Source organism: Elephas maximus, chromosome 1 (assembly GCF_024166365.1).
Source record: "Elephas maximus indicus isolate mEleMax1 chromosome 1, mEleMax1 primary haplotype, whole genome shotgun sequence".
Lineage (NCBI taxonomy): Eukaryota > Metazoa > Chordata > Mammalia > Proboscidea > Elephantidae > Elephas > Elephas maximus.
This window is the reverse complement of record NC_064819.1, coordinates 91,053,054-91,067,883: the sequence shown is the minus strand read 5'-3', so window position 1 is coordinate 91,067,883 and position 14,830 is coordinate 91,053,054. Positions and strand designations below refer to the sequence as shown.

At 47.7% G+C, this 14,830-nt stretch overlaps 1 protein-coding gene across 1 annotated transcript; it reads left to right on the top strand.

The window, feature by feature from the left end:
- The first annotated feature begins 13,128 nt into the window (after positions 1-13,128).
- IER3 (immediate early response 3) lies at positions 13,129-14,470 on the top strand. Its single transcript, XM_049887831.1, has 2 exons — positions 13,129-13,388; positions 13,501-14,470. Exons 1-2 carry the CDS (start codon positions 13,179-13,181, stop codon positions 13,759-13,761), a joined length of 471 nt encoding a protein of 156 aa, XP_049743788.1. The 5' UTR covers positions 13,129-13,178; the 3' UTR covers positions 13,762-14,470.
- Positions 14,471-14,830: the final 360 nt, after the last annotated feature.

Sequence of the window (14,830 nt, the reverse complement as noted above, 5' to 3'; positions counted from 1 at the left end):
CCTGTGCAGAACCAGTCAGCAGAAACGGAGAGAGTGGCAGACAAAGAGACGCTGAGCCATGAGGGTAGTTTAAGTAGTGAGGTGAGGTGTGCTCCTGCAGCTGCCATTGGGCCCTGAAGCTGCTGTAACATCCTGAGAACGCACCACTTCTCCTGGGGGCAGTCTGCTAGCCACTGAGGTAATCATTCTAGCCACCTCCATCCCCTGAGGCAACCTACGTGGGAACCTGTTCCTAGACAAAGAAGACATTTGGATGTTTTGCAGATTCGATTCAGGAATTTACAAGAGAGATATATTGAGGTAGCCTCTTTAAAACAGCCCTGTCACTGTCATTAAGGTGTGCCAGGGGAGTGGGGCCCCTGCCCAAAGCTGAGGGGGAGGGGTTGACACGCTCGAGGGGCCAAAGAAAGGGGCCTGCTGGGGCTTAGGGGGTGGGGCTGCCACTCATTTGGACTAGGAGAATGATGGGGCTGCCTAAAGCTGAGGGAGCAAAGGTGCCATCCCACAGGGCCCAGGAGACAGATCTTAAGCCCAGGGCCTAGTGGCCTCCACCCAGAATCTAGAGGGCGGGGCCAAAATCCATAGCTTGGACAGCAGGGCCATTGCCCAGATGGTCTCAGGGACAAGAGGATTATTATTCCAGCCTTGAGAGCAAATGTAATTAGTTCTTTGGGGTTCAGGTCTTGCTTGGTGACAGTTATCCCTTTTTTCCCTGATATTTCTCCCATTTGTAATGGAAATGTCTACCTTGTGCCTGTTCTACCATTGTACTTTGGAAACAGATAACTTGTAGTCTAGATTTGACAAATTCACAGGTGAAGAGGAATTTTGCCCCAGGATGGAATACACCTAAAGTCTCACCCATATTTGATTTAGATGATTCAGAAGATGAGATTTTCAACTCATCCAGAATCATCCAAACTTGGAGTTGATTTAAGACTTTTGGGATGATGTGATGGGGTGAATGTGTTTTGCATACAGCAAGGACATAAATTTGGGGAGGGACAGAGGGTGGAATGTTACTGATTGGATTGTGACCCCCCAAAATATGTGTTGTAAATCCTAACCTCTCTGCCTGTGCTTATTATCCCATCTGGAAATGGGTTGTCTTTGTTATGCTAATGAGACTGGATTGGTGTAGGCTGTGTTTTTAAATCAGTCTCTTTTGAGATATAAAAGAAATTAAACAAGTGAGTGAGCAAGCAGAGATGGGGGAAGAGAGATGCCAAGCCACATGAAGATTGCCCAGGAGCAGAAGTTTGAAAAAGACAAGGACTTTCCTCCAGAGCTGACAGAAGGGGAAAGCCTTTCCCTAGAGCAGGCACCTTGAATTCGAACTTCTAGCCTCCTAAACTGTCAGAAAATTAATTTCTGTTTGCTAAAAGCCAAAAATAAGCCCTGTCAGAGTATTAAAATGGCAAACCACCTTGGAAAAGAATATGGCAATTTCTTATGAAGCTAAATATACGCCCAGCTGTACTACTAAAGAGCTTGGGTAGCCCAAGCGGTTTGTGATTGGATACTAACCAAAAGGTTGGCGGTTCAAACCCACCTAGTGGCTCTATGGAAGAAAGGCCTGGAGATATGCTTCTGTAAAGATTACAGCCAAGAAGACTCTATGGAGCAGTTCTATTCTGCAACACATGAGGTTGCCATACTACATACAACAATATACTACTGCTAGGTACGTATTCAAGAGAAATAAGAACATATATTCACAGAAGGAGTTGTATATGAATGTTCATAGCTTCTTTTTTTTCACATAGCCAAAACTAGAAAAAAAACCCACAAATGTCCAACAATGGGTAAATGAATAAACCGACTGTAGTGTATTTATAAGGAGTCCTGGTGATGCGATGGTTAAACACTTGGCTACTAACCATAAAGTCAGTGGTCTGAACCCATCAGCTGCTCCGCAGGAGAAAAGACCTGACAATCTGCTCCTATAAAGATTGTTGTTCTCGTCGTTAGGTGCTGTCAAGTCAGTTCCGACTCATTGCGACCATATGTACTACAGAACGAAACACTGCTCCATCCTCACAATCGTTGCTGTGCTTAAGCCAATTGTTGCAGCCACTGTGTCAATCCACCTCATTGAAGGGCTCCTTCTCTTTGGCTGACCCTCTACTTTACCAAGCGTGATGTCCTTCCCAGGACCGGTCCCTTCTGATAACACGCCCAAAGTACATAAGGCAAAGCCTTACTATCCTAGCTTCTAAGAAGCATTCTGGCTGCACCTCTTCTAAGACAGATTTGTTTGGTCCTCTGGCAGGCCACGGTATAAGATTACAGTCTAGGAAACCCTATGGAGTAATTCTGCTCTGTACTATAAGGTGGCTATGAGTTGACTCAATAGCACCAAAGAACAACCAAAACAAAAAACCCATTGCCTTCAAGTTGATTTTGACTCATGGCGAACCTATAGGATAGAATAGAGTTGCCCCATAGGCTTTCCAAGGCTACAACCTTTACAGAAGCAGACTGCTACAACTTTCTGCTGTGGAGCGGATGACAGATTTGAACCCCCGACCTTCCCATTAGCAGCAAAGGTTAGCAGCCAAGTACTTAACCACTATTCCACCAGAGCTCCTTAAAACAACAGTATATGTATACAATGGAATGCTATTCAGAAATCAAAAGGAAAGAAAATCTGATTCATGCAAGAACATGGCTGAATCTCAAAAATATACTGAGCAAAAGAAGCCAGATACAAAAGAGTGCCTACTACGATTCCATTGCAGGACATTCTAGAATAGGCAAAACTGTAGGGACAGAAATCAGACCAGTGGTTGCTAAGGGCCGAGGGTGACTACAAAGCGTTATGAGGAACTTTTTTGGAGTGGTAGAAGTATTCCGTATCCTGATTATGGGGACATTTACACACTATATGCATTTGTCAAAGCTCATTAAATGATACTCCTAAAAAGGATGGATTTTACTATATGTCAATTACACTTCAATAAAACTGACTTTAAAAAAATGTAATATCACCAAGGACTACCAAATTCTAAGTGAAAAGGTAGGGGTCAGAGACAGGATAAGCAAAATTCCTAGGGATGGGTTAAGAATATCTGACTGATACATTTTTTTTACTGATTTCTTTAAAAATACTGACAGTGTAATAATTTTCTTAGGCCTCATCAAAAACTCCCTGGCATTAAAAAGACTACATCACAAGGTCATGGACACTTACAGGCAATCAGAATGGTAAGTGACAAATGACTATCATATAGCGTATTTGATGCTTCAAGAGGTTTACGTAAAAAGCAGATGGACTAATTCTGCATGCTGGAGCCAAGAGGTGAGGTTTTTACCAGGAGGAGGGAGAGGAAAGACTGCATGTGAAAGGTCCAGCAGGTAAGAGTTTGGCACGTGTGAGAAAAAGTACAAAATCAGACATTGCGGCCTATCTCGGCGCCAGGGAAGTAATAGGGGTTTGAGAGAAAAAGTCTGTGAGGCTGGCTGCATCCAGATTGCGGGGCCACTGCAGGCCACACTAGGGAGTCTGGAGCCGCTGTTGTTATTAAAGCAAGAATTGAGCCTTGGGCAAGTCACAGGAGATGGACTGGAAAGAGAAGGTTAGGAAAGTTCTTTGTGACCCAGCATTGTCATTATCTCTGCTGAAATAAAATGTGCTTTGTGGTAGTGGGTAGTTCTGCATACCAGAAGTGCTAGGTTAGTAGGTCCCAACTGGGATACAGCAGCCCTCAGGGTAGCTCAGCTGCCCAGTAATTTAGGACTCTCCGTTTCTTTCCTGAACTGGGGAATCCTAGCTATTTAAAAACCAACAAACAAATATACTCGTTGCCACAGAGTTGATTCCGCAACCCCCTTGATTTAGAGTCCAAGAGTTAGTATCACTTGTCTGTTTGAGAGATGCAGCAGTTACAGGAGCAAAACCAATGGTCATTGCCTGTGGTGGCAGAGATCAAAGGGGCCATGGGACACGGGAATATTTCCAGGCTCTCCCTGTGAGCAATTCCTCTTCTGTACTGGGTGGGATTTCCAGGCTGGGGAAACAACTGACCAATCGTCTGGGAAGGGAGAGAGTGTCAGAGCTGGCCAGCACCATCCAGGAGCCAGGATGACAGTGGTGTGAGGCCCAGACCCTCCTGGGAATCTGTGAGGCGATGGAGAGAAAGCGTGAGAGAAAGCAGGGCTACTGTCTGCCCAGCCCAGCTTCCTCTTTCATGAGCTCATGGTCAAACCCAGGCCAGCGGGAAGGTGCTAACAACTGAGTGAGCTTGTTTTTTCCCTAACTTGGTTCTGAGTCACACATGGCATCTACCCTTCCCAGAAAACCGCCTCGGGGCCCACCCCCTGGCGAAGGATCAAGCCCCATTGCTCACACGCGATTCCAAGGGCCAGTGGAGCTGTAGGCTGGCAGCCAGGAGCCCCGGCTCTGCCCAGGGGGAGCCTCTGGGAGGGGCCTGTGGCAGCTGCTTTGGAAGTGGGAAGGAAGCACGTCTAGCTTTTGAGTACACATGAGACACTCCGCTGAATCATAGGGCTTCAGAGCAGGAGCAACATTAGAGAGCCTTTGATCTATGCCTTTCACTTTACAGATCAATTCATCCAGTAAATACAGGGTGTCTGAAAAGGCTGGACACAAAAAGAAATCATTTACTTGTTGTACATTTTTTCTCCCTTGATGATGCTTTGACTCAAATCTCGATCATATTCTTCAATGACTGACATTGAAGCAACAGTCAAGAAATCAAATGACATATTGCATTGGGAAAATCTGCTGTAAAAGACCTTTTTAAAGTGTTAAAAAGCAAAGATGTCACTCTGAGGACTAAGGTGCACCTGACCCAAGCCATGGTATTTTCAATGGCCTCATATGCATGTGAAAGCTGGACAATGAATAAGGAAGACTGAAGAATGATACCTTTAGATTATGGTGTTGGCAAAGAATATTGACATAGCATGGACTGCTAGAAGAACAGAAACCCTGGTGGTGTAGTGGTTAAGTGCTATGGCTGCTAGCCAAAAGGTCAGCAGTTCAAATCCACAAGGTGCTCCTTGGAAACTCTATGGGGCAGTTCTACCCTGTCCTATAGGGTCGCTATGAGTTGGACCCAACTCGATGGCAATGGGTTTGATTTTTTGGTTTTGGCTAGAAGAACAAACCAATCTGTCTTGGAAGAAATACGGCTAGAGTGCTCCTTAGAAGCAGGTATGACGAGACTTCATCTCACCTACTTTGGACATGTTATCAAGAGAGATCAGTCCCTGGAGAAGGACATCATGCTTGGTAAAGTAGAGGATCAGCAAAGAAGAGGAAGACTGTCAATGAGATAGACTGACACAGTGGCTACAAATATGGGCTCAAGCATAGCAATGATTGTGAGCATGGCGTAGAACCAGGCATGTTTCATTCTGTTGTACATAGGGTCACTACAAGTCAGAAGGGACTCAATAGCACCTAACAACAACAAAGCAAGGTGCAGTGGTTAAGTGCTCTGCTGCTAACCAAAAGGTTGGCAATTCAAAACCACCAGCCAATTCGAGAGAAAAAGATGTGGCAGTCAGCTTCCATAAAGATTAACCCCCCCCAAAAAAAAACCCATTGCCATCAAGTCAATTCCGACTCATAGCGACCCTATAGGACAGAGTAGAACTGCCCTATAGGGTTTCCAAGGCTGCCACATCTTCCTCCTGTGGAACAATTGGTGGGTTCGAGCCACTGACCTTTGGGTTAGCAGCGAAACGCTTAACCACTGCACCACCAGGGCTCCTTCCCTAATGGTTATAGCCTTGGAAACCCTATGGGGCAGTTCTACTCTGTCCTATAGGGTCGCTATGAGTCGGAACCAACTCAACGGCAAACTGGTTTGGTCTTTTGGTAATTGTGAGGTGCAGGCTGCTTTCCACATGAACAACTCTGTAATGTTAATGAAATTAGGAGCACTATATTTCCAGCCCTTTCAGGCACCCTGTATTTTCTAGCCCTTTCAGGCACCGTATTTACTGAGGAGTCCCTGAGTGGTACAAACAATTAATGTGCTCAGCTGCTAACCAAAATTCTGGAAGTTTGATTCCACCCAGGGGCACCTCGGAAGAAAGGTCTGGTGATCTACTTTTGAAAAGCCAGCCATCGAAACCCTATGGAGCACAGTTCTACTTTGACATACATGGGGTCACCATGAGTTGGAGTCAACTCAATTGCAACTGGCAAACTGGTATTTATTGAGAGGTACAGTCCTAAGCACTGAAAATAGAGCAGCGAACAAGATGGATAAAGTCTTACTCTCCTGGCGTTATAATCTGATGGGAAGGAGACCAAGACAAGAGGGAGGCACTATAACACTGGGACCTTAGGAAGCCAGTGATGCAGTGTTGGCGCCGAACAGGACGCTGGGTCCCTGGGTCCTCCTCAGCAGCCTCCAGTGGAGTTGGGCTAAGTTGGGCTTGGCTGGACCAAGCTGCATCCCAGGATAAGGGATTCTGTGTTACTTTTGTGACCTTGCCTTGGGGCTCCAGGCACTCTGGCCATCCTTTTGCGTCAGGGAAACTGCTAAGGACCAACCTTGGCCCTCCAAAGGCCCAAATGAACATCTTTGGGGGTCATTCATTAACTTGCTTACAAGAACTCACCACCCCCACCCTCCACTCTATGCCTCTGGCAAAAAGTGTTCCTGCTAAAATGTGTGTGTAGGGGGCCAGGCTGGGGGAAGAGTGTACTCTTAACCACTGCACCACCAGGGCTCTGAACAAAAACTAGGAGTGCAGAAGTCTCCGCTTCTCTGTGGAAAAGAAAGAGCCACAAAACCTGCCTGAAATGAAGGGGGGCATGAAGAGAGAAAAAAAACTGTGTCTCCTGATGATGTTAGTACTTAGAGAGTATTTTCTCATCCTGGTCTCCTACTCCTGGGTTAGCTCCCTGTCGCTCATCTCTGCTTCAAAGCAGCCTCTTCACATTACAACAACAATGACCAAGAGCAATGTCTTCATATTCTTAATCCTCACAACAACCTTAAGACAATTTGCCTATTTTTTCAATTGAGGAAACAGATTTTCAGAGAAGTCAAGTCACTGGCCCAATGTCACACACTTAATAAGTAGCACAGCTGGAGTTTAAACCCAGTTTTCTCTCACACCATTAGATTGTAATAGGCTGTTTGTGCTATTCTATGTTTCCTTCCCATCTCAAACCCATTTCAAGTCCACAAACATGTATTGAGCATCTACTGAATGCCACGTACAGCTAGGAGCTTCCAGTGTTCATTCCCTGACTCCAAAACCTGGCAGACATCCCCAGTAAGCACCCTGGCTCCATCCCTCCATTTCTGCTTTCATTTCTCAGAAGCTTCTACTTTCAAATACCCATCTCCCTTTCCCCTGCCCATCCCGCCTCTGCCACCTCCCACTTACTTTTGTCTCCATTCTAGGCCTGTGGCCAGCACTGCAGCAGTACTCAGGTGGGGCAGCCCCAGTGATTCATCCTATGTCAGGACTTAAAAAGGGTGAGGGCCATGGGTTGCCCCATCAGTCACCTGCAGTTAGTTATTCCTGACTCAACGGCAGATCACCCTGAGCCACAGTTGAGCATCCCCCAACCTCCTCCTTCAGGTAGAAATGCTAAGGGACACAGTTGTATATATAGACATCCCTGGGGGTGAGCTTTGTTTCCCCGGAGAAGATGAATTCAAAGCTGTTTATTTATTTAAGGGTATTTTTTTTTTTAATTAAGCCCCTACTGTGTGTGCAAAAAATTTGTACTCCACTACTAACCTAAGGAAACCCTGGTGTTGTAGTGGTTAAGCAGCTGCTAACCATAAGGTCGGCAGTTCGAATCCACCAGGCACTCCTTGGAAACACTACGGGGCAGTTCTACTCTGTCCTAAAGTGTCACTGTAAGTTGAAATCGACTTGATGGCAACGGGTTTGGTTTTTTTTTTTTTTCGTTACTAACCTAAAGGTTGTTGGTTCGAACCTACCCTGTGGCACCATGGAGAAGAGGCCTGGAGATCTGCTTCAGTTACAATTATAGCCAAGTGGAATCTGGAGATTATTGCCCTAAAATACTCTTTAAACCCTGAACAGAAACTATCCCCGGAAGTCACTTTTAACTAAATAAATACCAGGTTAGCTGAAAAAGTAAAGCATGTCACCCTTGAGTACTGCACTCTTTAAAAAATATTATCTATATGAAACCAAATGGACAACAATTACTCTAAAGCATAGATGAGAATATTGGGGAGCAACGAGGCTAAGTTAATGCGAGCGGCACAACTGGAACAGAAATAATGAGAATGTTGACACTATGTGAAGCGTGTAACCAATGTCAGTAAACATTATGTGTAGAAATTGTTGAATGGGAGCCTGTTTTGCTGTGTGTACTTTCACCAAACATGCAATATTTAAAAAAAAAAAAAAATTAAAGCCACCGCAGAGGTCATGGTCCCCAGACCTTCTGTTAGCCCAAGACAGGAGCCACTCCCAAAGCCAACTCTTCAGACAGTGATTGGACTGGACTATAGGGTAGAAAATGGTAATGATGAGGAGTGAGCTTCTTGGATCAAGTAGACACATGAGACTATGTTGGCATCTCCTGTCTGGAGAGAAGATGAGAAGGCAGAGGGGGTCAGAAGCTAGCTGAATGGACACGAAAATAGAGGGTGGAGAGAAGGAGTGTGCTGTCTCATTAGGGAGACAACAACTACGAGGATATAAATTTTTGTATGAGAGACTGACTTGATTTATAAACTCGCACTTAAAGCACAATAACTTACAGCCAAGAAAACCCTATGGAGCGCTCTACTCTGTAACACATGGGGTCGCTGTGAGTTGGAATCAACTCTGACAGCCATGGGTTTGGTTTTGGTTTTTTATGCACCAGGCAAAGCAAAGGAAATCAGACAGAGAGGTACAATAAGGGAGAATATGGTGAATGTGGCCCTGTATACTCAAGCAGATTATATCCCAGGGAGAGAGACAGACAATAACAACAAAAAGTAAACAAATATATTGTATTTGTATCGTGGTAAGTGCTATGAAGAAAACAAATGAGGGGTTTGGAAAGAAGTTAGTAGATAACAGATCAAAAAAGGTAATAGATCAAAACAGGGAATGAAGAAATACAGGGCAGGTGGGAAGGACATGAGGAAAAAGAGGAGAAGTGGAAAGGGAAGGGGCTTAGACCTGTTTCTCTAGCACTGGGCCAGTGGGAACCGGTCTAACCACTGGTCTCAGCCTCTGGCACTTTCCGGACTTAACTCATCCTCCAGCCCTCACCCCCGCATCTCCTCGGAGCTTAATGATTCACTTCTAAATCCTCCCCTTGCTTCCTGTGTGGCAGGGAGGGGGTGGAGGCAGATCCTTAGGTCTCTGAAGGTAGCAGAAATGGGGATCAGGCTGGTTGAGAGAGAATGGTGAGGAAATCGGGTTCTCTGAGCCTTCTCTTTGTCCCATCTGGTCTGGCCACAAAGAAAGGTCTCTCTATGCCAGGAGGACAGCGAGGATAACTAGGCCCAGCTGGACACCCAGATTCCAGATGTGGGAGATAGTGTTGAAACAAGGTCCTGACATCCCCTTCTTCGTTTCCCCTTCCCCTCCCCTGCCTAATGCCCTGGAGAAATTTTCCATAATAAACAAGTTATGCATTCCTGTCCTTACGTGCCTCCTGCTCTTTCCCACCAAGCAATCTTCCTCCATCATCACTACCTCCCCTCCTGCAATTGCTGTTAGTGTGAGCATGTGGGTCTGGTCACATGTGTGAGTAGCTAGGTATTGATGCTGCCAGTTGTATAGTGTGTGAGTTGCCTTGGAATAAGGGTGTAAGCAGGAGTTCTCTTGGTGTAAATGTAAGGATGATGGCAGGTGTGGGAAAGGGGTGTCTTTGTTTGTAGAGGTGCGTTTTATACCTGTCAGGAAGAGTTATGTAAAAGGAAGGGGTTTAGACAAGAGTCATCGGTGTAAATTAAAGTGCCATACAGGTCCAAGAAGCAATTATATATACAGCGATAATGTAACTATTTACAGCCCAGTTGTGGGGCTATGCCCTTAGTTTCCTCCCCACACATCCTGATTGAAAAATGCCCCTATACGTTTCAGGTTTGGCATCTATATAGGAATTGTCCCAGGTTTCCTCATCCCATTGCTGTTGAATTGATTTCGACCGATGGCGACCCCATGTGTTACAGTGCAGCACTGCTCCATAGGGTTTTCTTAGCTATAATCTTTATGGAAGCAGATTGCCAGGCCTTTCTTGCACAGAGTCACTGGGTGGGTTCAAACTACCAACCTTTAGGTTAACAATGATCACCCTTGTGCCGCCCAGGCTCCTTCGGCTTTCGTTAATATGTTGTAAATTTGTACGTGGGGATGGAGAAGTGTGCTCATGTCTCAAAACCTGGAGTCACTTAGTCATTGTGTGAATACTGTACGTGCGTTTATAATTCTGCAGTTTCATCTTTCATTTAACCAGATTACTGAGCAACTAATCCCTGCAAGACATTGTGCGGGCTCTGTAGAGGACACAAAGACTGCACCACACAGTCTCTAACCGAAGAGATCATACGTGTATGAATCTGGGGACCAGGCATACTATGTGGAGCATTTCAAATCCTTGGAATCATCTTTGGTCCCTTCTACCTCTTGCTGGAAACCCTGGTGGATAGTGGGTAAGAGCTATGGCTGCAGACTTAAAGGTTGGCACTTCAAATCCACCAGGCGCTCCTTGGAAACTCTATGGGGCAGTTCTACTCTGACCTATAGGGTCGCTATGAGTTGAAATCGACTCGATGGCACTAGGTTTGGTTTTGGTTTTTGGGTCAGTGTTCTGCGTTCCCACCCTTGCTCCCTGCCCATAATATCTGTCCCATGGCCAAATTCTGGGGCGCAAACGCTTAAGCGTTCAGTTACTAACTGAAAGGTTGGCAGTTTGAATTCACCCAGAGGTGCATCAGAAAAAAAGCCTAGGTCATAGCCATTAAAAACCTGTGGAGCACAGTTCTACTCTGGCACACATGGGGTCAAACTGACTTGACAGCAACTGGTTTGGTTTTGGGGTTTATGCCAGAAATGTCTCTTCTAGTCACCCCTGCTCTTAATTCCCTCTGCCATGGCCCACCTCAGGCCTTGTGACCTTCTACCTGAACCCCTCCAACAGCCTCCTGTCTCCTGCATCAATCTCTTCCCCTCCAGGATATGCTCCTCATCCCAGCCAGTACCCAGCTTGAATTGCCCTTCTTTGCAGTAGCCCGTGGCCCATAAACCCAGACTCCTGGTCTGGCAGCTAAGCTTGCCTCACTTTGCCCGACTTCTTTACAGCCATTATTATCAGCTGTGGTAGCTCAGTGGTTAAGAATTTGGGTACTAACCAAAAGGTTGGCACTTCAAATCTACCAGCTGCTCCATGGGGCAGTTCTACTCTGTCCTATAGGGTCACTATGAGTCAAAATCGACTCAACAGCAGTAAGTTTGGTTTGGTTTTTACTCCTTTACAGGAAACTTATACTGAGGTTGTTTTTCTTGAGATTCCCCAAACACATCCTGTACTTTTCCAGCTCAAGGCCTTTGCTGATTCCATTCTTTTTCTCACATAGTCATCCTCCACATCTGAATCTGTCATAACCCACCCACTGTTCAAGGTCATCTCAAATGCCACTCTTCCATGAAGCATTCCCTGACTGATTATATGGGGCACGAACAGTCTTTTGGGTCCCCCTTATCACTTAATTTTAAGTTTTCCTAGACCCTTGAGAGCCTTCTCCTGGTCATGGTTCCCTCCCCACACCAGAAGACCCTCAAGGCTGAGGTGTCAACTTTACCTGGCTTTCTTTATTCAGCAGCAAATACACTAAAATTAGCTTCAGTACTCTTAACAGTGGAAACCCTGGTGGTGTAGTGGTTAAGTGCTACAACTGCTAACCAAGAGGTCAGCAGTTCGAATCCCCCAGGCGCTCCTAGGAAACTCTACGGGGCAGTTCTACTCCGTCCTATAGGGTCGCTATGAGTCGGAATTGACTTGACAGCAGTGGGTTTTGGTACTCTTAACAGTACCTTCAACAGGGGGCCTGGCACAGGTGAATGCTCAAAAGATGTTAAAACTCTCTGTGGATAAACAGCTGTCGGTAAGGCAGTTTCAAAAACGTGTCATTTCAGTCTTAAGTTACTACCATTTTGCTACAACATTTGTATAATGCCTCACAGTTTAAAAAAAGTTTTTCACATAAATTTTACTGGATCCATATAACAAGGGGCTTTTGTATTTTGAGGTCCTCTGCACCAGACTTGGAAACCCTGGTGGTGTAGTTGTTAAGTGCTACAGCTGCTAACCAGAAGGTCAGCAGTTCAAATCCACCAGGCACTCCTCGGAAACTCTATGGGGCAGTTCTGCTCTGACCTATAGGGTCTCTATGAGTCAGAATCAACTCTACGGCAACGGGTTTTTTTAGGGGTTTTGCACCGGATTTTGTGTAAGTATTTCTGCACACACTTAAGCTGGCAGCTTTGCTGGGTTGTCTCTGGTGAAGGGAAATCTCTGAACCTTTGCTGTGTGTGTGTGTGTTGTGTGTGTGGTGTAGGCATGTGGTGTGTGTGTGGGTGGTGTGCGAATGCTCTGTGTGTGTGTCTCCGTGAGTGTTTTCATGTGTGCCAAGGCCAGCAGGGCTGTGACTGTGTGTGCTAGTGTGTTCACTTCTACCAGTCTTCTTGTTTCTGTAATAACTTCCCTCCTGGGGTGTTTTTTCTGCATGCACCTACAAGTGTGTGAGCGTGCTTGCGTAACTGTGACTCCTTGACTTTACTGGGTCAGTGCTGTAACAAAATACCAGGACTTAACTTCTGTAAGCCCTTTTGCCTCCCCCAGTGATGGTGCCTGTGATGGGTCCTGTAGCTGAGCCATCTCCTAAGCGTGTCTGTGGGCCCCTCTCCAGCTGTCACATGTCCCGACACATGCCCACAGCACGGGATCTCTCCACCCCCACTCACAACTCACACACTTACAACACGCACGCACACAACACACTCCGGCGCCTAGGGTTGCACAGGCCAAGTCTCCACCCCTCTCTTTGCTTAATCTTTGGAATTTCCAGTCGCCTCCTGCCAACGGCTCCCCACCCCGAGAGGAGGAGTTGAGAAGGGCCCGCCCAATCTCTCCGCGGACATATTTACCCCCGCCGGGCTGGCCATCAGCACTCCGCCTTCTGCTCTGCTCCGCTCAGCTCGACATGTGTCACACCCGCAGCTCCCTGCCCGCAATGACCGTCCTGCAAGCCCCCAAGTCCGCCTCCTCCACTAGCCCAGGACCCCGGCGGGGGTCCGGTCCCGAGATCTTCACCTTCGACCCTCTCCCGGAGCCCGGAGTGGCCCCAGCCAAGCGCTTCAGCGCCTCTCGCGGGCACCGCAAGCGCAGCCGCAGGGTCCTCTACCCCCGAGTGGTGAGTGTCGCCGAAGTGGGCAGCCGCGGGGCGCGCCACCCTGACGCTATGACGGAACGACCAGACGTCGGGGGCTCTGACCTGACCTGTCCGCTTTCTTTTCTCCCCTCAGGTCCGGCGCCAGCTGCCAGCGGAGGAACCAAACCCTGCCAAAAGGCTTCTCTTTCTGCTACTCACCATCATCTTCTGCCAGATCCTGATGGCCGAAGAAGGAGTGCAGGTGCCCCTGGACCTGGAGGACGCCCCCAGCAACGCTTCCCCTGCCCCCATTCCTGCGCCTCCAGTTTTCGAGCCTCTTAACCTGACCTCAGAGTCCTCGGACTACGCTCTGGACCTCAGTACTTTTCTCCAGCAACACCCGGCCGCCTTCTGACAGTGACTTGATAACCTCACCATCAAAAATATGAATCTGAAAAACCGTTGAAACACCAGGCGTACCTGGGGCACAAGGCCGTATCCCAAAATGGGACTCCCGAGGCAACTTGAACTCAGAACACTACAGTGGAGAAGCCAGCCGGTGCCTGGGGGAGAGGGAGACTGAGCATAGACTCCCCCGGATCTAAGCCCGGTGGGGAAAGAGCGTCGTTAATTTATTTTTAATTGCTCCTAATTAATATTTATATGTATTTATATATGTTCCCCTAGGTGATGGAGGGGTGTATGTGATATTTATTTTAACTTATGCAGGGTACGAGATGTCCCCCCCTGCTGGAAATGCAGGTCTTTTGGTATTTATTGAGCTTTGTGGGACTGGTGGAGGCAGGGCGCCTAGGACTGAGGGAGACTAGAAGAAGGAATGGAGAAGACTTGCGTTGGGTTTGGCGCCCAGGCTGGGAGTCAAGCGTGGTGGTGGGTTGTAGGTTTAGGGGGTGACACTCCGTCCTCCAACATCTCAGCTCCGCGGGGCCTACTGTGTGAGGCCCTAGTGGACTGTTGGCGATGAGTTCCGTGGTCTTCGATCTCCCCGGAGTTGCCCCTAAGGGGTGGCTGTGGGGTCGGGGGTCAATGGGCTGTCAGAGGGCGGCTGTTGGGGTCGCCCAGTATGTTCTGTGAACACAAATAAACTTGATCTACTGTCAGCAGTCATTTGCGTGTGTCTTTGCGAGCGGCGATTCTCCACTCCGTCCTCGCTTTCAGGCGCTAAAGACCGATGCGAGGGGCCTGGGCCACTTCCTCAGCCAGCGCTTCTCCTCGGGCTGGGGAGTCCCGGACCCTGGCATCCGGCCGCCGGATGAAGCCGCGGTTGGCCGGGTCTGCAGTTTCCTCAGTCAGTTACCGCAGGCAAATCCCAGATGAGGCAAGCTCGCCACCCTGGGCGCGGGACACCCTGCCCACGAAGGTCACGTCGCGCTCCCCGGGGCGGAGCCTAGAGGAGCCCAGGCGGGACTCCGCCCCGGAAGGACAGCGGTGGGGGCGTGGGGCAGCGGGCTCCACCCCGCGGC